At 44.3% G+C, this 27,001-nt stretch overlaps 1 protein-coding gene across 2 annotated transcripts in view; it reads right to left on the bottom strand.

Annotated features, from left to right (window-relative positions):
• ADGRF5 (adhesion G protein-coupled receptor F5) overlaps positions 1-18,819 on the bottom strand; it is a 47,862-nt gene extending 29,043 nt beyond the window's left edge. For both annotated transcript variants that reach the window (XM_009467327.2, XM_087776146.1), the window contains exons 1-3: positions 18,532-18,819; positions 2,649-2,802; positions 1,165-1,295 (exon numbers count right to left, since the gene is read on the bottom strand). In XM_009467327.2, coding sequence (XP_009465602.2) covers positions 1,165-1,295; positions 2,649-2,730 — 213 coding nt within the window. In that variant the 5' untranslated portion in view covers positions 2,731-2,802; positions 18,532-18,819. The remainder of the gene's footprint in view (positions 1-1,164; positions 1,296-2,648; positions 2,803-18,531) is intronic.
• Positions 18,820-27,001: the final 8,182 nt, after the last annotated feature.

Genomic DNA, 27,001 nt, shown 5'->3' with positions numbered 1-27,001 from the left:
CATTTGCAGGATCGGCCATGGATCAAAGGTGATAAAAATTCAAGCATTAGTCTTTTCATGAAAATGCGTAAGTGCTGAGCTGGAGACAGTTTGAAAAAACAGAGCAAACAAGATACTTGGTCCCTATTAGACATTTGCCAAAGGGCAGACAAGGCTGCTGGAACCAGCTATAACTTGGTTTGCCAAGACAGGGGACGGTGGCAGAAACAGCTTAAGGAGTTTCCACCTTCCTCTTCCCCTCTCCTTGCCTTTTTTCAACCTGCTCAAAAAAGCACATTGTGTTCTGCTCAGTCCATCAGAGCTAAGGTCCCTGTGGTGCTAGGGACTGACTATAGATGTTAGAATCTGTTCTGGCTTGATAGGGTTCATAATGTAGAAGACAAAAGAAGTATTTTCTGCTCTAATAATAATTGTGATAGACCAAGAGCTGGTAGATTTGTAGACTAGTTTTCTTTACCAGACTATATTAACTTCCATTTGGTCAGTGCCTTTGTTCCTCTGTTCCTCTTTTGTCGTTTCTAGTTAGGGACTATTTGTGCAGAAACTGTCTGTTACCAAACCCACATACAGGACGAAGCACAAAACAGATTTCCATAATTTGCACTATTGATGAAGCAAAAGAGGTATGTGAGAATTATTGAAAAAGTGGGAAACTGAAGTAAAGTCTGAGTCCAAGCACAACATCTAAACACAAGTCACTCAGGAGTGGCATTTTGGTCATGCATACTCATGTCCTACTGTCAAGACAGTGGTGAGTCTCCTGTCACCTCCCTGTAAGCACCTCCGTGCCTGAGCTGGTTTTGTTGACTTTGGTGGTTTCTCTCTGTCATAGAGGATGGGTGAATCCAGGAACAGTGCCGACGTAACTGTTACTTAGGCTTAGCTCCAAGGACAGCAATTTAAATCCCCTGCAGACTAACATAAGTGAGAAACCAGAAGTTTTGCTCAGTTCCTTCTGGAGAGGCTTTAAGACTGGGAAGCAAGAAGAACCCAGTTCCTGGATTTCTCCACCTCTTTTACACACTGGGGAGACTCTGGGTTCAGTTTCCCCACCTGGTCTTACACTGACTTCCTCTAAGGTTTTGTGAATGTAAAGGAGAGCTATAGCAGCGGGGTGCTACAGAGACCAAATGAAAACCAATGGGGCTGGGAAAGTATACTCACTACATATGGGATGAATGGATCAAAGTTTGAGTCCTGTGATGTCTGGCAACGTGCTGTGACCAGTAGAAATAGGCAGTGGAGACCTGCAGTAATCGGGGATGGCATTTTGTCCAGTGACTTTGCTGTACAGCCTGAGAGGAAAACGAAGCAAAAGGATCGGGGAATTTTCAGCTGACTCACAGAGTAGGAAATACCAGCACACTCTACAAAAACAGTATGTTCAGACTTTTTTCAGCACGCTCTGCCCGTTCACTCCATCCAAGACACAGCATGGAACAAGGTCTGTAATTATTCCTCTGCCACTGTCACCAGACTGTTTCCTTCATATCTCCTTTTTTTCATGTCGGCTGTACCTACTAGAAGTGGAGGGAGAAAGAAATTGCTTGGAGAAAGCAGAGTCCTAAGTAGATTCCTGACAGGGACAAAAGAGGTACTAGAAATTCGTCTGCCATGAGAAAAGTTGACTTTGGATCTTCAAATATTCCTCACGGTGGTACTTGGCAAAGGCACAACCAGAACATGAAGGAAGAGTTAGAAATGTTGCTGCAAGTGAGGGCCTGTCCCATTGCAGCAGGGAGAGCTCTGCTACTGGCCGTGTCCCACTCTGGAGAGGGCTGCAGTAACATCATGGGCTCAGGAGAGATTTCTGTATGTTTGTTACCCCTTGGCTAACAAGGGAAACAATGAAGAGTGGTATCTCCTGGAAAAAAATCCGTGTAATTTTGAGTTTTTAGTATACATCCCCATTAATTGCACTGAAGTTAACAAGTAAATAACCTAGAACCCAAGAATACTGACACACCAGAATATAATGTGGTACCTGAAATCAAAACCCAGAAAAAACAACCTTTTCCAGCTCATTAATACCTAAGCTAATTTACTCATGCAGTAGATTGAATTATGAAACATAAAGGGAGAGGCAAAATGCGCATGGACCCTTATAACAGGTGCTGACACATTTATGCAACCAGAGGGAACAGAGAAAGGGAGCTGAAGAATACGTAAAAATATGTATTGTGCTATAAATATGCACTTTCTGATTATTCTTAACAAAGCACTTCCCTAGCTCCAGAATGAACAGCTAGTAGAGAGCTACAGGAAAAGGCAGAACCCAAGCAGATTGTGAAAATCATTTTAAGAAAAGAAAGCACTGAGAAAAGACTCTTAAGTATAGCACTGAACAGTACCTGAGTGGATAACATCAGCTTGATTCAAATAATGAGCTTTTGTAAAATTATGATCTTTTTGTATTGAAAAGGCTGTTCATACAAACTCGGGCTTTGAAAGGCTGTGAATCACCAGGTGAAAGCAGAAAACTCAGCACCTCCTGAGATGATAATGAACATTGGCAATGGCTGCCTATTGCCACCACATTGCATATCATAGCTGGCGTTCCCAAATACACGGGGCGCTTCACTGTGACTTTCCTGCTCAAAAGAGCCCATGACAGAAAAGTATAATATGAACACGATCTGTGGCCTCACCTTGTGAATGGATAGAGGACAGCAATGAGTTTATAGCCAAGCAATGTACTTGATGTCGCTGACGTGGGTTTCCAGCAGGCATTCGTCAGGGCTTCTCATCAAAGGTGGTTCTTAGAGAGATTCATCTGCAGTGAGACTTCACCTGAACACTGACCTGGTTAAAAGATAGGAAACAAAAGTAGGAAGAATTTATTTGCTTTTCCAATAGAGAATTGTCATCACCAGAGCTCCACGGGAAGGTGTGTGTACGCCTGTGTCTTACCCTCTGTTCTCAAGTGATGTGGAAAAGGCAGTGATTAGTGAAACAACACTGTGGAGAACTTTAAATGATTGAGACTAAAAACCACAAAGTCTGCCTGTGAAGATCTGCATAGAGATCTCAGGATACTGAGTGACTGGGTCAAGAAATTCAGTACTGATAACTGTAAGGTAGAAAGAAATGATCCTGACATTATGTATTCTGTGATGGACTCTGAATTGACTATTAACACTCAGAAATGGGGTCTGAGGAAATGTCAACTGAACTCTGAGGAGCAATTAAAAAATGAAAATTAATTTTAAGATATTCTAGGGAAGCAACAGAGGGAAAAAAAACAAACCAGAAAATATGCTATCTTGACATTTGAGCTGAGCCACGATGGTTGCTCTTATGCTCCTATATAGGAATAACCAGAAAGCAAGACAGCTCACTGATTCAGAATATCTTCCCATCCCACACCAAAATCCATTTAAAAAAATACTGTTACAGGCTTTTTTTATCCAATGGATGAATGGCTGTCAGAATTAAAAAAAAAAAAAAAAGGTAGGAAAAAGGAAGTGTGTCTTCAGTTTCCTGGGCACGTCCATCAGTATATCCAGCATTCTACAAGAGACTGTTTTGAAGACATCATCCACTTGTGACAACCTCAAGACTTCCATGGATCTGGCTGATCCCAAGGCCAAGAGGCATCAAGATGGATCAAGAGGGACACATTGCCAAGTTATAAGCCATGACGAGAGTCCTTGAGATAGTGACATGACTTATTAATAGAAATACTAACAAACCAAAGATTTCTGATAGTTTTGTATATGCAGCATATGATGACCACATATGGTACAACAGCTTAATCTGTACAAAGAACTTGTATTTCATTGGTAGTGGGTCGATAAAACAGATAATAGAAAGGAAAAAAGGTCATTAAACAAAGTTTATGATGAAGTTAAACAGCATCTGCTACAGTTTTGCATGCAGCTTTTGCACTGTTCACAAACTTGCGTTCATATTCAAATGTTGTGGGTCAGCCTCTATTTTCAAATACGCCCTTTGTGCAACCATGTAGCTGAGACCAAATGCCCTGTTAATTGTATACATAAGAAACCATATAGAGGACAACTCATGCAAATGAGAACCGTGCTGCTACTCAGGCTTTGACAGCTAGTCAAAAGTCCCAAAATCCCAAACCGGTATCTCAAAAGCCAGAATACTAGCAACCAAATATCAAATTGCAAATGGGAAAAATATTAACGTCCTTCTCAAGTAATGTGGCTGTTGCTCTTGTTCATTTAATATCTCCTTGAAAAAAGAATTGTTGTAAATTTTTCAGCAAGCAATTTCTCAAATATCTATGTACCTTATGTTGGTAAAACCGAAGCTATGTGGACACATTCATCATTTCTCATACACGCTGTCTGCTGGGAGGCAATAAGTATCTTTGACTTATAAAGTCCCAGAGAGCTAAAGAAGCCCAAGTTTGCTACCAAATCTCTTTTTCTCCACAACATTCAGGCTGAAAAATATTTAAAGTTAACTCTAAAGTGCAGAAGATTCCTAGAGGTAAATAGCAAGGTCTCACTTTAACCCAGGACACAGGTTATCTATTTGACCTCCTTTTTACTTTTTCTGTAAGCTTCTCTTTTTCATAAATGTTGCAAAATAATTACACCCTCTCTTGAAAATCCACCCAGCACAATAGTTACTATCCCATATGTTTTAGAAAATAAAGAAGACACCCAGAGATATAATATGGTTTACCTTCTCAGGTGATTCAAATAGAAAGTCTTCTAATTAGATCCATCTTGAATGTCCTCTGCTTTCTATTACAGCCCAGGCTGCTTTGATCCCTCTCAAAGGGAAGCCAAGACACACGAACTTTTATAATGAGCTGAACATGTTCTTACTGCCCAGAAAACAAGCTGCCTCTAGAGCCTGCACTCAGTTTTCACGTGTGAGGCTGACCAGAGATGCCACTGCAGAAAACCCACAAGGCTTTTCAAGAGGAGATATTTCCTGATGCCATTCGTCAGGTAGTGCTCATTATTTCCCCCTGCACTGATCTAAGTCCTTCAACATCTTATCTGCAGATCACTTTATCAAGTGGACTAACTTGTTCCACTGCTGTTACACACCTGTTCTAACAAAAGAGGGTGTTGAGGACCGAAAGCAGTAAAATCATGTTTTGTAGGTACAGCAAAATGTTTGTGGGCTTTGACTTAAACAACAAGGGAGGAAAACTCTAAAGTTTTGCTACGTGAGCTGGCAGCATGCTTGCTGTGGGCTGGACCTGGCAGGTATTAGGGACATCCGTCAGTGCCCTTGGAGAAGCTGCACGGAGATGCAGACCTACTGCTCTAACGGCTACTGTGGAAGGTGGGGAAGAGCAGGAAATTCCCAGAAACCACAGGAAACTTTGATGTGTTATGTATGTTCCTACCTTGAATAAAATCTAGAGCCAGGAACCCACGGCACAAACAGGGGACATCTCTCCCAATAACAACGGGGTCCTTGTCCCTACAGTGTTTGATCACAGCTGGTTTGTCAACAGAATTTGTTTCCACAGCAGTGTGTGTGAGGCAGCGACTCGCTGAGCTTGTGCAATGTCTGTGGGAAAGCCTGGGATTAAACTCATGTTGTGGGGGATTATTTTTTAAACAGTGATTAATTCAGGAGATAGGTCTATGGAAAGAACTCCTGTTTCCCCACAAACTGGAAGTGGTCCCTGTGGAGATCCTGACTTCTCAGAAGAAGTCCATGGGGGTGATAGCCTCATGGGGTAGGCAGATGTGCCCCAGGATCTCCAGAGCCACTGTGCAGCAGCTGAAGGCCAGGTGGGACACACCAGGGCATCCCAAAAAGGCACATATCTCCCAGGCAGACAATTAAGTCAAGCTGTAAATGCCACTCATTGTCACACCGAGGAAGGAAAACAGAAGCAAAAAAGTCAACAAGGTGCCTGATAAGGTGACATGCCTTTCCCACTTCTACAGTAGTTCCCAAATTAAGGGGTTGTGACATTGGGGCTGGTCCAGCAGTTACAATAGGGTCATGTTGCCAGCTGACACTGGCTGTTTCAGGGGAACAGGAATGGCTGTCATAGCAGCATTGGGCATAGTTTGGGTTGCTCTTCATGTTATTTGTCTAGAGTTGTAGTGGTCATTTTTGTGTCACAGTGAGCTTGGACCAGGTCTTCAATCCTCTATCAACTGTCTGTGGTGAATGTGCTGGTTGCTCCATTTCTAACAGCCTGAAAACGTCACAGCATTTTGCCTCTCACTGGGTCTGAGCCATCAAAAGCAAAATGTGTGTTTAACAAAGTTTGCTCTGCAGCCTTTGCAGGTGTCAGTGTTTACTGAGGACGCTAAGGATATCATGGTATGTGACTGTAAACTTCTCTTCAATGAGCCAACTTCAGGGGGCATTGTCCTTGGCAGTAATACAGCCTATTCCTCTTCCCTTTTCTGCAAATCTGGTCACCCACGATGTGGTGATTCAGCCCTCAGCCTGTCATTCTGCAGCAGTTTTAAGGTTATAAATTGGCATGATTGATGTCCTCGTTGACCTTACAGCTTGTCCCCACTGTTGCAGTGGCATCGGTCTGGTTTATTGCCCACTCAAGCTGGTTCAGGAATCTGAACAAGCAGAAAACCGAGGCTACATCTACAGTACTAAATGCAACCACCTCTCTCTGTGCAGACAGGTTTTATGGCTGGCCTTGTGCTGGTGCCTTCCAGGCCCCTCTCTGAGACAATTTAACTCCCTGCAGAAAACTAAACCAGCAGCAAGGTGTCTAGCTTGCTTTCATCTGAGCAAGTTTAATCAGCTCAGAGAAGGGCCCAGTGAGTGCCAGGGCCAGAGCAAGGAGAGGAGCAGATCTGTGGCCCCAAGCAGGGAAGGGGGAAGGAACAGAGGTGGGCAGGAGGGGCAGGAGGGTAAGGAGCAGGAGGACCTCTTCCTTTCTGCCCTGGCAAGCAATTAAGCATGAGCCCACAGTTTATCCCTACAAAAACAGCTGTGTCATTTTTCATCCAGTGTTGCTCCCTTGGCTGTCTGCTTGCAAGTTCAGACAAGCAGCAGTGCCAGCACAGAGGATGAGGTGAAGAGGGCAGGCTTGGTTTAGACCGAGTTAGCATGTGAACACATTTCATCTGGCACAAATACAATAGACCAGGGTAATGTTCCTGCATAGGTGCAACCTGAGAGATACTGTTCAAAGCAAAAGTAAACGTGGGAACAACTTAGAAATGAACTTAACAAGATACAGCCCTCTTGACTCGCCCATCTTCATTCTAAGTCCTGGCTGCTGACACTTCAGCCTCATCTCTAGAATCTAACCTTGGCAATTTATGTAATCAAATCCCATTGCCACGTTTATGCCAAACTCAGAAAAAGATGGCGAAACCTCTCAGAAGCTGGATGAAACACTGCAGGTTCTTATACCATTTGCCTTTCTCATTATTTTGGAGTCTGAATTTGTCATGGTCAGCCTCTCAGAGAGATGTGTTTTAGAAATGGAAGGACAGAGTGAATCCCAAGCATATTGGAATTAATAGGCAGATTACTTTGAGATAAATGGTTTTGGGGTGAATCTGGCAATGCCTGGGGCTTCATTTATTATATCTCTCACGTGACTTTATATAGTTTTGCCCACCTCAGTCTTGCAGAAAAGAATCTGGAGGGAGTCCTAGCAAATTGCTGCCTAACTCCACTCAGCATGATGTTCTTGAAAATAAGGCTAATCTCATTCTAAAGTTTATTAACAAGTATTTTTAATTTAAGGTCTGGAAGGTAACAGAAGTACTCTGCTTGATGCTGTTGATGCCTTGGCTGGAGTGCTGTGTCCGGATGTTGCTGTATTGGAGAGCATCCAAAGGAGAGCCATGTGAATGCTAAGACATAAGTAGAATATGACCCTGTGAACAGGTTGAAGGTTGTTTGGTTTGGATAGAAGAATCAGGTAAGGACACAATAACAGTCTGTCACTTGGTAAAGGACTAACACAAATGTTCACAGCAATAGCTGAGTGAAGGATGATGTGAAATCACACAATCTGAAGCAAAGATAAGTATGTTGGTGATTATGGAAAATGTGTAACTGCAAAGGTTAGAAGCACTGAATTAGACTACTGAGGGCAGCTGCAAAGTTCCCTTCGGTGGAGATTTTTAAGAACAGGCAATAAAATTGCTGACATGGAAGAGAGCCCTTGATTCTGCCTCCCTATGAGTTTGTCACAATGGGGCGCCAGGTAGACTGTTTATTGACCTCTTCCAATTACTTCTTTCTGTTTCTCTATGCTGCTTCCATTTCTGTGCAAGGAATGAGTTCAAAGAGATTCAGGGGAGACACGCAAGACCACCGATCTGTGTATTCAGAGCTGTGTTTGGACTTTGCTATATCCATCTTAGACAAGTTCAGGAATTCCTTTCTGGACGTCTCCAGCACAACATTCCCACTGGTTTAAGCACAGAGGAGGTGAAATGTATCTACAGCCTTATCTAGGGTTTCTCCCAAAGTGATATTTCCAGAGAAGGGCTCTGGTTCACACCCTCTTCTACATCAAGTCACATTTTCCATCCTTGTTTATGAAGTATATCCTTCTCCTTCTTGACCTATGACTTTAAATTTCTCTATTCCTCTGTAAGCCTTCCTGTGAATTGGTGATGACCTTTTTACATACTCAAATAGTCTATATGGAAAATGAAAATAATTTAGTCCCAGCTATCTGCAGATCAGTCTTAAATAATACCATGACCAAGCAGGACTTCCTGCAAGAAGAAAATAACTCTGCAAGACTCATGTTTGCAAGGCACAGTAGCTGGAATAGGAACCACTGAGCCAGATAATTGAGAGCACAGAAAATACTGCCCAGCCGAATGGCCAAATTATCACATGCTTCAAGCACACCTAATGCTCTGAGAGCAGCAAAGAGAACTTTCCATGAGCATTTCAACATAGTCTGGACAGTACCAGCCCTCCTGGAACAGTTCACAGTTGGACTTAGTGCTTGTCAGTGGAGAAGAGCAATCTGTGGGATCAGTGAGGGTATTCTGACATGAATAAGCATTAACTGCAGTAGTTATTGGCTAAGTATTAGCTAAGGGAAGGAGGAAGGTGAGAAACAGTCTGCCACATTTGGCAAGACATGAGCACTGTCCCGGTTGCTGGCTAGCTGTACAGCTGACCTGTCTGGGAAGCTACCACACTAACGCTAGACCTCTGGCCTACCTCTCTCATGGGGCTAGCTAACAAAGTTCACCTGCACTTACAGCCATTTCGCTGTGTTAGGATAGGAAAGGCTTGCTGAGAGCTAACTTTTCTTCAGAGTAGGTACCTCCATCTTTGGCAGGGAGATGATGCCCACGTAGTTCATGGCTTCTATGGCCTTACCAGTGTCGCATGGTACAGAGACACCTGGGTTGTACCAAAGCCACAAGTAATATATTGTTGGCATGCTGTATAATCCCTTGCAGTAGGGTTTGGTAGCTCACATCTGATGGCCAGACTGCTTCTATAAACACTCTCACAGCCCTGTGGCTCGTTACTTGGGTTCCCTAGCTAAGGTAAACTCTGTTCACTCACAGAGACCTGGCTTATTCCACCTTATCCTTCTGCCTAACTCCCAGATTTTCACTCTTGTCTCTTACAGGCAGACACATCTAGTAGCCTTTCTTAGCCTGCACAGACATGTATTTTTTCTAGAGTCTTTGGGACAACATTTCTCATTTGATACCAGACTTAATGATGAGAAGATTTCCTGGTTCTGGATGCATCTGAAGCACAGTGGACAGTCCCCAGGCTCCCTAGTACAAAAGAGACAGATATACTGGAGTGAGTCCAGCAAAGGGCCACAAAGATGATTAAGGGCCTAGAGTATCTGTCATACCAGGACAGGCTGAGAGCTGGCACTGTTTCACCTGGAAAAGGAAAGGCACAGGGGGATCTTGTCAATGTCTATAAATAACTGATGAGGGGAACTGAAGAAGCACTCACCCTGGAGTGGCTTCTTTGGTGAGGGATTATGAATGCAGAAGTGTAAGTTGAAACAAGCATTTCCCCTCTGTGTGGTCACCCTCCTATACTCGGCTTTAGAGGTTTGTCAAGCCTCATTGTAAAAGCAGTTAATTCTGTGGTTTTACTCCTTTGTTCACACTGAGAGACCGCTCCTTCACCCCTTGAATGGGTAGTGGTTGCTTAACGCTATAAGCAGATCGGCACTTGGTTGGATCCAAGGATCCTCTAGCCCAATCACTTCTTATCCAAAGAAGGCTACAGCAGAGGCCCTAGGGAAGAGTTTTAGGAAAGCAAAGCAATCTTGTAGCAGCACATCTTCTGGATGTTCTTTCCACCTCTGGCTGTCAGAAGTACAGGGACTTCTGGAGGCAGAGGCAAGCCCTTGGTGTTTCATAGCCCTTAGTGGCCTATTAAGCTTGCACAAAATGAAGTAAACTATAAGGAAACCTAGGAGAGTGGCCAACATCCACAACGTCCAGGAGCAAGGAGGTCTAAATGTCCTTTGCTTGCTTTGAATGTGCCACTCATTAGGGCCAGGCCTGGCCCTTAACTATGAAACCGGATGGCTTATTTGCTCCGTGGCCTCATAGCAGCATACATCACTCAAAATTCCCCATCAGTTGTGCAGGCTGAAGAGTCCTATGTCATTCTAGCACAGCAGTCGTCCCACCTCCTTGATACTTGTTCTGCTCTGCATCTTTCCAATTGGGCTATATCTTTCTGGAACTTAAGTAAGCTCATTTGTCCCCATGGCAGCATGTTCTTGTGTCTTAAATAGCTCTGCCTCCCTTTAGGCATTTTGGATGAAAGGCCTATGGTGCCCTGAGATCTGTGGAGGTGAAGGATGGATGGAGAGAGGAACCAGGAGCTCCTAAAGATTAGAAGGTGTGAAGGGAGCAGATACGTGGCTGGCACAAGGCAGTCTAGCTCCATGGCAGCCCAGTAGCTTATAGCAGCTAAGCCCTGTTTTACCCTTTTCAAACAGCTACTGAGCGTTTTTTCAGAGACTCAACCTCTGGGTAGAAAGCCCTTGTTTTCAGTGACCATCCAGTTTGTTCTTCCTCAGCCACAACAGAAGACCTTTCCCTTCTGTGCATAAAACATGACCTTTGGGCAGTGTGTAATAATTTGGATGATCAGACAATGTTTGGTTCAGACATAAAACACACAATGACTTTAAGAAACACACACCCAGGCACAACAATATTTCATGGTAGAGTTGGCTAAAAGGGAAAGGGGGGACAGGGGAAGTTGCACTGACCTTAGATAACACATCTGAATGAGAACAAAAATAAGATAAACACAAGTTAATCAAGGACTCCAAATTGAACCACTTAGTGATAAGGATTCAAACAGGCAATAAACAGGCTGTGACTTGTTTGAGGCTCTGTGATGTTTGAGGAACCGTGCTATTCCTGCTTTGTGCCTAGCATGGTGCAGGGGGCTGAGCTAGCTTGTATGCTAAGCGATCTGTAGGACCTGAGCAGAGGTTTCATTTCTAGGGGGACTGTAGGGTCAACGTTTATTTTTTGTGAGTTAGTTGTGTGCAAACAGATGTTGTGGCACTCATAAGTGAAGGGATGAATGTTCTCCATGCCACATTGCACATTAATATGCCAGGCTGAAAACAGTGGTAGCTGAAACCAAAGTGAAAAAGGCATTTAAATCAGCACTTTACTGGAAAAAGAAAGCCTTGTCCAAATCTTGCCCTCTTCCTGGCATTTCTTCCTCACGTCTGCTCAGGAGGTTTTGCTCAATGCTAGCTAAAGGCTCCTCCTTGACCTTTGTGTTCGAGTTTTGTAGAAAGAGCAAAGAAAAAAAATAAAAAAGCAAACGTGAAACAATGAGTTCCACTCTGCTATTCCAGCTCTTTGCATGTAGCTGAGTACCATATGTTTTGAAAAGCTGTGGAAAAGCACACACAAGCATGCATTCACTCAACTCTGGTGGCTGGGATGGGAGAAGGGATGGAGCACTGAACTTTCCCTCCCCCCTCCTCATCCTTTTTGGACCATCCACAGTTATTAAGTGTCAGGCCTATCTCACAGTTAGCATCAATGAAACAAGACATTTGGAGCTCAGCTGTGTGTGGGTACAGGGAAGGTAGAAATCTCCATGTACTCATTCCAATATTGATATAGTGAAGAGTGAGGTCTAACAACATCCGTTGAAGTGGAATTTCCATGGGCTTCAATGACTTTTGGATTAAGTCCCTAAGTCAGGCCAGCCACGGGTTACTTCTATAGACCGAGGTACTAGAAAGTCTGATGACTGCATGCTTCCTGCTCATTTCATTTTATTAACCTCTTGATTTTTTTCCTGTTATTGCTGCAAGCGCAGCTGGCGGTATAGGAAGCTACTGCAAGTTGTGTCAATGTCAGCCATTTGGAGTTTGTATAATCCCACTTTGGACAGCAGGAGTTTCCTGCCTGAGGGCCTGGCCTGTCACACCTAACAACAAAAATGTAGAAGTACAAAATAGCATCAACCTTTTGCAGAAAGAATCATATAAATGGAAGCAAATCCCCTAGATTAGTGAAGGCAGGTCTCTGTTGTCCATATCTCATAATTGCCTTCTGTAATGATCAAGCCTGAGAGAAAAAATAATTGTTTATATTTTGATCTCACTTCCAGCCTTACTATTTTTCTACTGATCTGTCTTCCAGAGCACAGGATTACTCAGAAATGCTAAATGGTGCCAGTATTTAACTTCTTTGAAGGCCTCACTTGTCTACAGTGTTTTCAAAATCATCAGAGCTCTTTCATCTTCCTCACTGGCATTAGGTGTGAGATCAAGATAGAATATCATCAACGTGGATGGGACTGGTTTGTTTTACTAATGTTCAGAAGACTTTAAGGAATATTAGACTTCAGACAGATGCTTGGCCTGATTCAAAATGACATTACACTTCAGATTTAGACCAGGGATGGTCCAGCTTTGTGAACCCTTATGGTGCATGTTGGGCTCACATGGCGTAAAAGCACAGCAATGCAAAGACAACTTATACCTGACAGCAGGTTTGCTCATGAGACCCAACACTGAGCTGGATGAAGGAGTGGCATTTCTCAGGCCCTGGGGTGCCTTTGGAGAGCTTAAACAAACACCTGCCATGAGATGTAAGGCCAGAGTAGATGACCTGCTGAGGTATCTTTCTGGGAGACCTAGTCAATAGTTAGCCTGTTCCTTGTCTCAGCCAATGCCAAGATTCACAGAAATGATTCAACAGACAGTATGGGCCAGGGGCTCTTCCCAGTCAGCTTCACAGCCTAGGCTGCCTTGTTGTAGAGGGAAAAGGAGAGTTCAGGCATATGGCGGTGAGCTGTGCCCTGACAGATGGCCTCAGAGGTAGGGAACAATTCTGGTCTCGCAAACTACACTGTTGCTGTTGCATGTGTTTCTCCTAATTCTAGCATGCCCTAAGGTAAAATGCATGTTTCAACATCAGGAATATTCTTTAGCTTCTCTGCCCTCAATGAGATGAGGTTGGTGCCTAATTTTGGTGGCATGTCCCATGGCAAATCTTCAGAGGCACCCGTGTTTCTGCTGACTGTACGGGCAATCTAAGTTTTACTTCAGTAGGAATCTCCCTTGCTTAACACCCTCAAAAGCATCTGCACTTACATTAGGGACAAGGGAAGCCTCCCTTATCTGCTGTCAGATAGATTAGGTCTTCACCAAGTTTGGTGCTATGATGCTGAAACAGTGTTGGAGCCACCATTGCAAGTCTGGCCAGAAATAAGGCATTTAGGAAAAGAGCAGGCAGTTTTTGGGACAGATTTGCATTAATAACATAGAACACCTCCCCTGTGAGGACAGGCTGAGAGAGCTGGGGTTGTTTAGTCTAGAGAAGAGAAGGCTCCGTGGAGACCTTATAGCAGCCTTCCAGTACTTAAAGGAGGCTTACAGGAAAGGTGGGGAAGGACTCTTTATCAGGGAGCGTACTGATAGAATGAGGCGTAATGGTTTTAAACTGAAAGAGGGTAGATTTAGACTAGATGTTAGGAAGAAGTTCTTTACCGTGAGGATGGCGAGACACTGGAACAGGTTGCCCTGAGAAGTTCTGAATGCCTCATCCCTGGAGGTGTTCAAGGCCAGGCTGGATGGGGCTCTGAGCAACCTGGTCTAGTGGAAGGTGTTCCTGCCCATGGCAGGGGGGGTTGGAAGTAGATGATTTTTAAGGTCCTTTCCAACCCAAACCATTCTGTGATTCTAACATCTTGTGTGTCCTTACTGAGATAAGGGCCAGTGGTTATGAATGGCAATTGGACTTTTTAAGCTGTAGGCTTGAAAGAGGACGCATAGTGAGAGGAAGGAAGGAAGTGGCATCAGTCCTGTTTTACAGCCGGAGAGACTTGAGGCATGCACAGGCTCATCCAGGATCTCAGCCATAGGATCAGTAAACCCAGATTTTAGGGACCCCATGCAGGAGTTTAAAGAATTTCTCCCTCAAGAAGGAACAGTAAAACAATTTCGGGAGCAAGGAGCATGCTGTGAACAGCCTGTCATAAGGCACATAGGGACAGCTTTGGAATGAAGATGGTTTCTACACACTCAGCCTGATGGTTGTTGAAGGCCAAGCCTGTGGTCACAGGAGCGAGGCAAAGCAGGAACTCTAGTAGAGCTTTTCCTCTGGGCATGAACAATTGGGGGAAGCTCTGCCGTTTTGAGGAATTTCCGAGGACAGTAAATTACATACTAGATCACAGCTCTATTATGTTTTCGGGGAAGGCATTTGGACATTAATGTTTCGTATTAAGATTTAAATGGGGAATACATACAGCTCTGCTACTCACAGGCACCCTCAGACCTGGCCTGCCACAGCATTTTCTCTCCTGTTGAGGTGGGTTTAAGCAGAGCCTGGGTTGACAGCAGTCAACCATGTAAACAGACCCTTGCTACCTCTGTGCTTCAGTTCTCTGCTGCCAGACAAGGATGGTATTAGCTGTCCCTTCTTCACAGGCTGTTTAGAGAGAACCTGGGGCAGGAATAACCCATCAGTACTTGCACTAACAGCCTGATAAAGCGAGAGCTGTAGAAATACCTAGAAGGCAAGTGAGACACAGCTCCCCTTTCAGCCAGAAGGATTTCAATGGCAGGAGTGGTCCATTTTAGGTGACCTTTGAGTTCTTCCTTAAACAAATATTACTTTGTGTAAATCAGCTGATTGATTGAGATGACACAAGGGAGTTAAAGGTTTTTTCTGGGCTGGGAAAAACCTTCTGTTTATTCAGAAGTGGTCCATTAGAAGGTGTCTAAAAGGTGGGCTAGATATCCTATTGTGGTGGGTGGACCCTTGCCTGCAGCTAAGCACCCACACAGCCACTCACTTACTCCCTACCTGTCAGCAGGATGGGGGAGGGAATAGGAAGAGAAAAAGTGAGAAAACTAGTGGGTTGAGATAAATATAGGTTAATAAGGGAAAGAAAGGGGAAAGAAAGAGGAAAGAAAAAACAAGTGATGCAAAGGGGATTTCTCATCGCTCACCCCCTCCCACAAGCAGACAGATGCCCAGCAAGTCTCCAAGCAATGGCCACCTTGGAAAACAACCCTGCCCCCTGCCTCTGTTTTTTCTTGCTGAACATGATGTTATATGGTTTGAAGTACCCCTTTTGTGAATTCGGGTCAGCTTTCCCAGCTGTAGCCCCTCCCAACCCCCAGCCCACTCACTACAGAGATAGAGGGGGGAAAAGAGAAAGCCTTCATGCTGTGCAAGCACTGCTCAGCAATAGCCAAAACATTGGTGTGCTGTCAACACTGTTTTAGCCACAAATCCAAAACACAGCACCTTATGGGCTGTTATGAAGAAAATTAACTTCATCCCAGCCAGACCCAGTACTCCCATCTTGTTTGGTTTGCTGTCCTGGTTTCAGATGGGAGTTATGATGGAGAGGGGAGGGCTTTGGGGCAGAATTCATTACAGACTTCCACAGGGATAAACGGAGGTTTGGAGAGAAGATATGGGCTGGGTGCAGAAATGATGGATTAAGGTTACAACATCCATGCCATGTCATAGGATCGTTGTCAGAGTGAAACCTCTCTTACAGGCCACCACCATAAGCAGACAAGCCCTCAGAATAGGCTGCAAATATAGTCAAAAATTCCTTAACAAAGTCCACTGGTGCAGCACTATCACATGCAAATATAGTGCTGTAATTACTAGACAACCTGCCACAGTGAGTTAGCTGCTCTGCAGGAACTGCTCTTTCCTGCAAAAAACGTGGAGTGGATCATTCCTCTGTCAGAGAGAAACAAGCCATTGTAAATCATCTTTTGCATGCTCTTTCCCATGCTCCCTGTTCCTGCACACCCACCTTGTGCCTTCCATCTCACCCACTTTCCTAATACAACCCCTCCAGCCCACTGTAGGGCCACCATCACAGCCCTCCAGTTTCTGCCCTCACCCAGCACTGGCTCAGTCCTTATGCAGGATGCTGCCAAGCGCAGATAAGGGGGACAAGCTGCTGCTTCGTTACCGCACACAGCAGGTGCTGGATCAGATTAGTTGACGGGTGGTAACTGCCCATAGGCATGCTGAGCAACATGCAAGATTGTTTGAGAAATAAACTCTACATAACCATGCGGCTACAGTGAATCAGCTCACGAAGCGCAGTTGGATCCCGCTTTGAGACGGCAATCCTAAGAGATTGTTTAACGGAAAACTGGAAAGTGGTTTTCTGAAAGGAGTTTGGGTTTACTCTAGATTCATCCCGTTTAGTCTTAAAAAGCCGTGATTCTTCCACAAGGCTGAGCTTAACTCCAGCAACAAATAATTTCAGTTTCAAGTGCAAGTGCATTTCTGTTACAATGTGCAAATATAGCCCCCAAACTAATGATGCCCTCACCAATGATGCAATTCACGTCCATGCTTGCCTACTGTAAGCCCTTGTTTCTTCTGGCAAACCACAAATTACAACCATGAACAGCGGCAGCATGGAGGATTTCTTGATCAAGATGAATGGGTTAAAAAAGGAACTCTAGTAAAGGCTGCGCTGGCCTTTTGTGTTTTAACAATGAGAGGAAGCTCTGCCTAGTTTGAGGAATTTCCCACGTCTCCAATTCAGACTTTGGAAAACTGCTTTATTAAACCTATCTAAGAGGTGTTAAAAAAATAAAAATAATCAAGAAGATTAGGACAAAGATATCTTCCCAGAGCCTACGCATGTTCTGTTTGTTTGTTTTTTTAAATCTGGATCACTGGAGGCAAATTCAGAGGAATCTAAGGAAGTTAAATAATGACAAATGCCAAATACTCACAGCGAGTTCCTGCTGAGCTGGGCGAGCCATTTCTGAATTCAGTCAAGTGTCACTGCTATGCAGATGCTAAAGATTTGCCCCTAAATTTCCTTATGTACCACTTCATTCTGCAATGTTGCCAGACATCGCAAGAGAGATTAAGTGACAGAAATAGATGAGGAATTTTCTGGGTGAGAGGAAGACTGAAATGTGCGTTTTCACCATGCAACAGCAGGTGATGGAGCAAGGAGAAATGGAGCCTCAGACTTTCAAATTCCCAGTGTCCTTTCCCTTGCTATTCCCTTGCCTGTTACAAGCTCATTGCCTCCTGTAAAACTGTCACTGGAAGCGAGAGTTAGAGCATTCAAACAATTACACCTTTCTCCCCCAAATCTGAAAGCATATAGGTGAGCATCGCTTTCCCACTGATGGGGAGAGAGAAACAAGGTTGTACAAGGTTGCACAGCTGGTTTTTTTCTGAATCGCGATCATTTAAGTGACCAGTGGATACTGCTGCACCAGAGATGTTTGGATGGAGCAGGACTTTTGGGGTTATAGACATCATTGGAGGTGAAAGCATCAGAAAGCATCCCTGCATCCCGCCCTAACACTGTGCACCGATGACAGCACTCCAGCACTCCAACATAACACCGTAAAACTGGCTTTCATTTAAGCAGCTCAAAACACAGGTAGAAAAGAATGGGAACAAGATAAATGTGACACTCAAAGACAGTACACAGCAGTGCCTCAGCCTGTGGCCACAGGTGCCCCAAGTTCCTCTCCCCTGTCAGCAAGCCTCACCTAATATAAAACTGAAGGATACAAGAGATTGCTCTTAAAAGAAACAAACCCACCATTTTATACAGCTGACAAAAATACAGTGCCTGTTATCTGCATTGCAAATACCAGCCACGGTAAGCATAAAACAAAGTGAAAAAAATCCGAATGCTATTGCAGTTGATCTGTTTTTTTTTTTTCTGAGACTATGTAGCATGCCTTAGGAGGTAATAAATGTAGTCCAGGTTAGCACAGTATTTCTGTGCATGTCCCTCTTTACCTCTGCAGCCCTGAGCTTAAACTAGATTAATCATAGCCTCTATTAATTCACTAGCCAAGCTAACAGACAGTAGCACTTTGTCAGAAGCTTGAATGGCTTAATTCATACCCCAAAAAGCCAAAAGCATCCTACAGAAAACTGTCAGCTAATCACCACAAAATGAAACATGCGCCCAGTAGAAAACTGCAGCAAGTTTACCAGTCATGCAAAGCTTACACCGCAATGTCAGAATCTGGCCCTGAAAATTCCTTCAAGCCACCTTCACCTGCCCCAAACTATTAAACCGCACATGGAGACCGATGTTACGTTTTACACACATCTTCCATACCTGTAGGACAACAAGTGCTGGTCGTGTCCGAGTCTTTTCCAGACTTGTCCTCCTGTGCTGGGAAGGAAACCTCCCATCCAAGTGTCAACTCCTGCCTCTGTCTCTGCCCTTTGTTTTCCCAAGAGCTCGAGACACACCTGCTTTTCCGTGTGTGCCGTTGGTTGTTGGGCTTGGGGTTTGTTTTTTTGTTTTGCTTTTCTTTTTGGAACAAATTAAACAGCCTGTGAGCAATTCACAGTAAGCGAGAGAGAGAACATTTTGGCTTGTGGTGATTCAATCAAGCAAACCCCGTGACCTCCCTTTCCTGCGATCAGTGGGAACCGATCCCTTCTCCACCATCACGGGGTGGAGTTGCAGCTAAAAAACACGAGCCTGAAAGCACTGTGCTGGATGGGCAGGGCAGATCTTCCTTCTCCGTTTGTTGTGTCAGAGAACACAGTGATTCCTGCTGGTCCGAAACACGGAGATGACCTCTGGCCAGGAAGGACCCTGGGAAATATTTTCTAAGCACTTTCCTGCCTTGGGGGGGGAAAGTGGATGCAAGGGACACTTGGGCAGGGGTGCTCACAGAGCTGCTGGAGAGTGTAATTTCAAGATGAGGAAAACACTTTTTTTGTTATTAGGGTGTGAAAGTAAATTACTTTTTTTTTTCTAGGGTAAACTGTTCTAAGAGCCTCAGTTGTCACTATACACAGTGATTTGGAGCCTAAAAGTTGTGTAGGTGCTTCTCAGACTTTCAGCTACGGTGCCTTTCATGCAAAGAGGTGCTGAGATATTCTGCAAATTAATATAGGAGAGCCTTTCCACACGGAGCTCATGTTCAGCAACACGCCAGCGATGCAGCTGTGGCACAAGGGCTCCTTGTCAAGGTGCAGAAGAAATCTGGGCAGGCTCATGCATCCAGAAGGACAACTACCCCTGGAATAACCCCCAAACTGTGCTGTGCAGGTCCTGCTGCCTCACACTGGGGCTCCCAGAGGGGCATTTTCATGCACTAGCCAAACGACTGCACCCCCGAAGGTGAGGAATCATTCCCCAGGGCTCAGTCCTGGTGCAGAGGTTATGCTGATAAAATGAAGGACACTGTAATGACCGCCTTGCTTTTGTCCCTCCTGGCTTTGCACCATCTCCGATGTTCTTGCAAGATAACTCACTACAGCACCGTGGCCCAACATCAACACATCAGATGGCACAGGGCACGTGCCATCCATCTGTGATGAGTATTGCTTTCTGGAGGTATCAGTTTCTCCTTCTTGACTGTAGAAGTAGCCGAGGACAGCTAGCCTCTCTCTGTTTCAGGGTCTGAGTGCGGTGAATCTGGACTATCTTTCTGAGGATGTCTTGAGATGGAAAATTGTATATAGGACTCCAGTCTCTACAGCTACTAGCATCCTTCTTTCTGGACACAACAAGAATTTATTTTAGTATCTTGGCATCTCCACTCAGGATCACTTTTTAGTTATTCTATCATGATCCAGTTCATACTATAAAAGCAAAAAAGGACATCAGAACATTTCATTGGTGGATACACCTCACCCACATGCTCAGTGATATACACTTTTTTTTTTTTTTGCACGGAGAGGGAGAGAAAGAGACAGAGAGGGAGCTGTATACCACATCTTTACATTCTTTTGATTAATGAGTGTGATCTGTATTTCCTTATATTTACCAGCAGCTTCTATATCTAACAGCAGTCACTTCATTTCAGTGGGCTTTTCAGTTTCATTTCCTTTTGTCTGGCTAGAGCTGGAAGTTTTATTCCCATTTATCTCCTTCTGCTGGCTGGGATGAGTAAAATATGATGGCTGGGACATGTAGGAAAGAAAATGCTGCTGAGATGCTTCAATTAGAGTGACAGAATAATTATTTCTTTTAAGTAGGGTACCTGAGTGATTATTTTTTAAAGTATATAGAAAGTGCTCATGATATGTTTATTGTTCATTCTTGTTTTCCTGACTTTTATTCCCATCTATATCGTGGCTTGCTGGTGGGTTTGGTGTTGGGTGGAAGATGGTTTCCACCCTCACGGTAGTTTCCAAGGTTTCAGAACTGTTCCTGTTCAACATCAAGATAAGTTTAAAATCTTCAAGAAAGCCTGGGGCAGATTTTACTCTCACATCTGGAAACTGTAGAGAAATGGGTACTCTAGAGAATGGTTAGATAAATATCTAAAACAGCTCAGAAGAAAGTATCTAAATCGGCTCAGACTAGAGATGGTTGTTCTCTCTGTTGACTGATGGGAGCCTCGAAGACCAGCTCACGAGCAGGTATCTCCATGGCTGACATTTCCAGTGAAGTGAGATGAACACTATTCTTTGTGGCAAGGCCTCGCTGCAATCAATGTGTCGTTATATTATGCAAAATGGAATGGCTCTTTGGACTTCAAGATAAGAGCTGACAGGCACGGTTCAGCAACAGCATCATCCACCAACAATTTGATTTGCCAGAGTGCAGACTGGTGCCTAGGCTGGACATACAAATTTTGAAGGGAACGAGGAAAGCCTGAACTGTTGATATTTGAGTAAATGCAAGCTACACCTAGGTTTGGATTAATCTGTTTTAGAGATTAGGAAAGGCTTGCAAGACCTCAGCAGAGTCCTATCATCTTTTCTTCTATATCCTATGCCCTGTCTTTTCATAGCAAAGCTTAATCAGTTTGTATGGCTCTGAGCACAATGGGGCTCTGAAGTTGGCTGGGGCATCTCAGTACAACTATATCCAATATAAATCATTAAATGCCATGGGTCACTAGAAGGATGATATAGCAGATATCTCACAAGCCTGTCCTGTCATCAAGGAATGTCATGACCATCAAGTGAGGTGCAATGCTCTAGTGTGCCTGAGGACAGCAAAGGGATATTTCAGTTGTCCTGGTGATCCTGGCAGAGAGCACAGAATTAACCTTTGCTCATACTGGGGACAGCAAATCCTGACTCACTTTGCTCTAATGTGCAGAGAAGGAAGGAAGTAATGAAATGTCTCATTATACATCTGACTTGAGTAGTATATTTAGAACTGACAGCAATGCCGAAGGCTGCACGATTTCATACCAAAAGGAGCAACATGCTCTGGGCTGTCTCACTGCAGCCAGTGGTCAACTGAAAATATTTATCTGCATGAATAAGGTCCCTGAAGATTAAATTTTTCCTGAAGCACCAGGAATTCATTGCAGTCATAGAACAATTTACCTGAGTATTCGGAGTACTTCAGTTGTACGCTGCCATTGACCAGCTTTATGGGTTTCTTTTAGGTTTAAGTGACTTGGGTTTGTAATGTGGTTTTTTAGGCTAATTACCACACTTACCTGAATTTCATCACAGGAGGCTGTGACTACAATACTCTGTAATGTAATTATCATGATGAGAAGTCACAGAATGCTAAATGGCTATTTAATCTTCTAGAAAAAAGCACAGAAAAAGCAAGTGTGGGAAACTGAGACAAATTTAATTTAAAAGCAAAGGTCCACATTTTTAATAATCCCAGCAATCAACCGTACATGCAAACTTCTGTGTGATTCACTAATACTTGACATATTCATATCACGGTTGGCTGCTTTCCTACATGAGGTACTTTGTTTTTCTTCATTATTGGGCTTAGATAGAGATACAGCTGTTTGACATCCCTAATACAGGACCTGCTCTTTCAGCCTTTAGACTTGCTGGAGCTCTTTTATTATTAAATTAGGGATCTGAGTGTTTTAGTGGACTGTGGTTTTAACAATACATTTTGTCTGGGGTTATATAAAGCTTCGTGTGCTAAAAGCAGTATTGACAATAGGCAACCAAGGGCCGCCTTAGCCGATAAGAAATCCCAGTGCAGAGACCCAGGCCAAAGGAGGGACTTCTGCAGAACGATGGAGAGCTCATTGAGCTCTTATGAAAACCAATAAAGGAAATGGAAAACGCCTGTAACTGGTGGCCTTTGTGTTCATGCGATTATTGGAGTTCCCCTAGCAGAAAACACACAGTAATTCCTCCAGGGATTTTTGAGTCCCTACCCACAAAGCACAACCCACCCTTCCCTTTCTGAAACTTCAGGCCACTTCTTTTGGGTTACCTGGGCCCTGTTTAAAATGGACGGCTCCAGGCAATGGCCTGTCGTCCCCTCCTTTCTTCTGAAAATGGACAATGAAGGAAATGCTTTTTAATAGTGCATTACCAAACAGAAATGATCACCTAAGGGGTTTGGGTGTGGAGAGCTCTGCAAAGCTGTATCCTACATAACATGGAGCTTGAGGACTCCATACAATGCAGTGTGCTGTGGGATTCCTACTTATTATTGTAATTACCTGCACATAAAAGTTATTAATAGAAGTAATAGTAACAACACAGAGAAGCCCAGCAGTCAGGAGGATACCTTTGCGTTGAAGGTGTACAGACCCAGAGCTCCTGCCCCAAAAAACAGGACAAGTAGTAGCTGAAGATACACAGATGGGACAGGACAGGGAGACTAGGAATAGTCCTGGTCCTGGCATGTCAAAGGGACAAGCTACGACAATGCTCAGGCTAGACATGATGTGTGCAAGAGCAGACACCAGCAGAAGGAGATGGATGAATGTTGTCATCATCCAGGTGGTGCCATCAGTGAGATAGCCAGAACCCGGGTGGGGACAGAGGGAAGAGGGTATCTCCTGTAGCTGGAATCAAGCGGAACCTGCAGGGTTTAGGCAGGGTGTGAATAGGAGCTCTTGAAGATTTAAAGCTCCAGGAGTGCACAAACTTTGGCATGGGAGTGACCTCATGCACATGAAGAATCCAGCTGGGATTGCTTTCAGGGCCAAGACCTTTCTTTTGAAGTCTGGTCACTGTGGCACACAGTCGAACATGGTGGGGAGGTTGATGTGTTAGATATGATAAAAAAAACGGTATTCTTCTCCTGGAGCAAAGGGAAGGGTGTAGGGAAAGAGCTCTCATCTTGTCCCCATGACAGGCAAAAAAGGGGGGAGATAGACTATACATATACTGCCTTTTCTTATGTTCTCATGCTCCTTTTACTTTGTACTCTATTTACTTAGTGCTTGATTTATTTACAAGAGAGGAAGCCTTACATAGGTAGGCGTTAGGATAACAGACTTGCCTAGGAAGACGTGGATTTAAAATCCTTGCTCTGACAGCAAAGGTCGTATATGATATTAAGGTACAATACCTTGGGCAGGTCCTCCAAAGTGTTTTCCATGCTTATGAAGGTGAAGAAGAAGGGATCCACTTTGTGAGAGGCTCCAAGGTGAAAGAACACAAACTGTACAAGCACTACTGATTCACATTTAACATGTGTTGGCTGAAGTACATGTAAGGGGTTGCATGTATATTTAGTTCATGGATTTGCATATCCTTTCCAGTGAAAAGAGCTCTTTCGACCTAGTCAGAACATGTTTATGCATCATGCTGGTTACTGGTAAAGAGCATTCTGGTCACACAGTTGCTTCCCAGTCACCCTTCTGCCCTAAATGTCCAGCAGCACACTGCAAATCTCAAGCAGGCATGAGACAGAAAAGGTCAGATCCCTCCATGAGAGCTGTGGAGTCACCACATGGATGACTAGAGGTAATCGAGCCCAAAGAAAGGCAAATACAAAAAGGACTTATGAATTCTGGCTTGCAGAGAGTCTGTATGTGTGTGTATATATATATATATATATAGTCCATTCATACAGCAAGCCATTTCCTCTTTTGCATAGAAAATGACTAGGCAAAGCAGAAACTTCCGGCTATACAGAAACCTCTGTATTTGGTACAATTCCTTGTGAAAAGCACTTTTCCGGTGTGAATCTGATCTTTTTTCTCCTTTGCAGGCATGAATGAGATGTCTTCACCATCAGATGGTCCCTCTGACCCACAAGTCCAGCTCCCAGACCTATCTTTTTATTAAATCAAATTTTTCTTTGCTGTCCTTCTTTGCTCTGGGACAAGAAGCACTCTTTCCGCTGTTGAAAAGAAGACAACATTGCCACAAAGGCCCCCTTGGCCAGATGACCATGGCATTTTTTAAGGGACAACCCCCTGTGTATTGGGAGAAGCAAACTAATTTGAGGAAGGTTTTTTCAGCCATGAGTATGCTTTGTGTATTGAAATGTTTGTTAGTTCCTTTCCTAACACCTTTTAGATTGATCACACAGTTTCTCTGAAGGGCAGAGATTTCTTGTAATCTCAATGATAATAAATACCTACATGTTTCCTGTCAGAGGCTAGACTATAGAACAAATACCGAAAGGACAAGTATGTTTTGTTTGGCTGCTCAGCAGCTGGAAAACATGTCCAGCTAGTCAAACACCAGTTAAGTGGTTGTCAACTACATGGTGAAGACTTCTGTCAGGCCAACAGCCAAGCTGAGCCAGGCAGGAGACATGTGAGTTGACTGATGGTATTAGGAGAGTATAGAAATTAATTGGGGAGCACTGTGGGGAGGTAAGGGATATGTCTGTTGGAAATACAGGAAAGAGTTGGGAACAGGGGCACAGAGAGGACACAGAAGGACTACAGTAGGGTCCCGGGCAGGTGTGGTGGCTTGAGTATTGTTATGGTGAGTATTATAGGGAATATGGTGGGACTCCACGGTATTGCAGTAGAAGGTGTTGGATATAAAGCTGGGGAAAAAATTAATTACTTCTATAGTTCATAACACAACTTTATCTTTTTACAGATAAACATATCTTTATGTTAAGCAGGTGGGAGGTTGCTGAAGAGTCCCAAATGTTCCTGCACCCTAAGGACTCTGGAGAGAGAAGCCCAGGCCAGCGCCTTGGGTGTGAGACACGGCGATGAGCCTGGAGCCAGAGCAGTGGGGAAAGGCACCCTGGCTCCAGTGGAGGAGCATTTAAGCAGCCGTTTGTCAGTGTTACTGGAAGGGGAGAGGTGGTTCACGTGAATTCTCATCTTCTAACAGAGACTTCCTTCTTTGCTTATAGCCTTGTGAAATGGGGAAACTCTGCCCTGTAACAGCATTAAGGAAGGGTATAGTTTGTTTTTTGGGTAGAGTGGAAAGAATCTGGCACAATTTAGTTGCTTATCAGGGCAATGCCACTCCCTCCCGTCCCAAGAGCATCCCCTTCTCTTCCACCACCTGGTAGAATTTTTGCACTAAGCCGTTCTTGTGGTGATTGGTTACACTTCCTCCAAGTGTCTTTGCTTTGTGCCTGATCCATGATGTTCATCAGTCCATTAGTTGCTTTTTACTCAAGACAGATGGGCTATAAGGAATTCTCTTGCAGATTGGAACCACCAGCAGATATCCCAAATGCTGGATAACAAGTTACCCTGAACCTTTGAGTGCTTTCCATTGGTATGGAAGTCTCCAGCACAGCTTCTGGTTGACTCGCAGTTAGCACGTTTCCAAGGACTGACAAATTCCCAGGAAAACCAATGGAAAGGCACCTGCTGAGAGACGTAGGACTTGGCTTACAACTGCCTGGGTGGTGCTTAACCCACAGGGGAAGGAGAGACCCAGTGCCAGGGAGCAGAAGAAGCTGGCTGCTCCACATGGCAGGAGCTGGGAGTTGGCAAAGCAGTGCCCTCACTGATGGGCACAGTCCCATGGCACCTGAACAAGGAAAGCAGAGAAGGTCTGGTGACAGTAATCGGGTTCAGCCACAGTCCCATCCCCAAACGAGCGAAGGAGCAGGTCCAAGGTGAAGCCGGGAGGTCATGTCAGCAAGTCGGTGTCGGGATTAACAAGGTACAAGGCTGGGCACACGCAGACACACAATGTGGCTTGCCCAAGGATAGAGGGCAAAACTTAAATGCGGCTCCTGAGCCAAGGCAGGGTCTACCAATGAGACGTGTCCCAGCTTGTTCTCACACCTTAGCTGTCTTCTAGGCAGTCTGATCCCTGGTGACACAGCTGGACCCTTGCAAAGCTGACCTTGGGTAGAGGCAAACAAACCTCAAAGAGAGGAAGAAGAGCTTGCAAAGCCTATCAGTTCTCTCAGGGCCATGACACTTGCCTTTAGACATCTGAAGCCATAGGGAATGACTACTGGGAGTATTGCAGTGTGTAGAGATGCAATTATATTGCACAACTCAAAGACGCCTAGAGCCAATGTGAAGAAAGTTCTCACTTATGAGCATCTGCTCCTACCATAATACTTTGCCCTCAGTTCAGTGTCCAGGCTTGCCATTACACACGAGGAGGACTGGTTGCCTTGGGGCTCAGATCCAGCTGAAGCAAGAGTGAAATGCTGCGGGACAGGGTGGTATTTGAGTACCAAATCTCTTATGCCTTGCTAGATATGGGATTCTTCTCTCAGCAACCCCACTTAGAGGCTTTTCCCCTGTTTGGGGGCCTCAGTTGTGCTAATGGCTTCAGTTTGCTGTGCTTTCTGTGTTGAAAAAGAAAGAAAAAAAAGGAGAGAGACTAATAGAGAAAGACAGCTCTGAGCAGCCAAAAAAAAATTTCTTCACAAGGAAAACGCTCACCTCAGTACTAGAGGCCAAAGAGGTAGATGCCAAAGGAGTCAAATACCAGACACAACCTTG

The sequence above is a fragment of the Nipponia nippon genome, unplaced genomic scaffold, assembly GCF_047370975.1.
Source record: "Nipponia nippon isolate SJK-2023a ecotype South Korea unplaced genomic scaffold, ASM4737097v1 scaffold_4, whole genome shotgun sequence".
Taxonomy (NCBI): domain Eukaryota; kingdom Metazoa; phylum Chordata; class Aves; order Pelecaniformes; family Threskiornithidae; genus Nipponia; species Nipponia nippon.
This window is presented reverse-complemented; position numbering and strand designations above follow the sequence as displayed.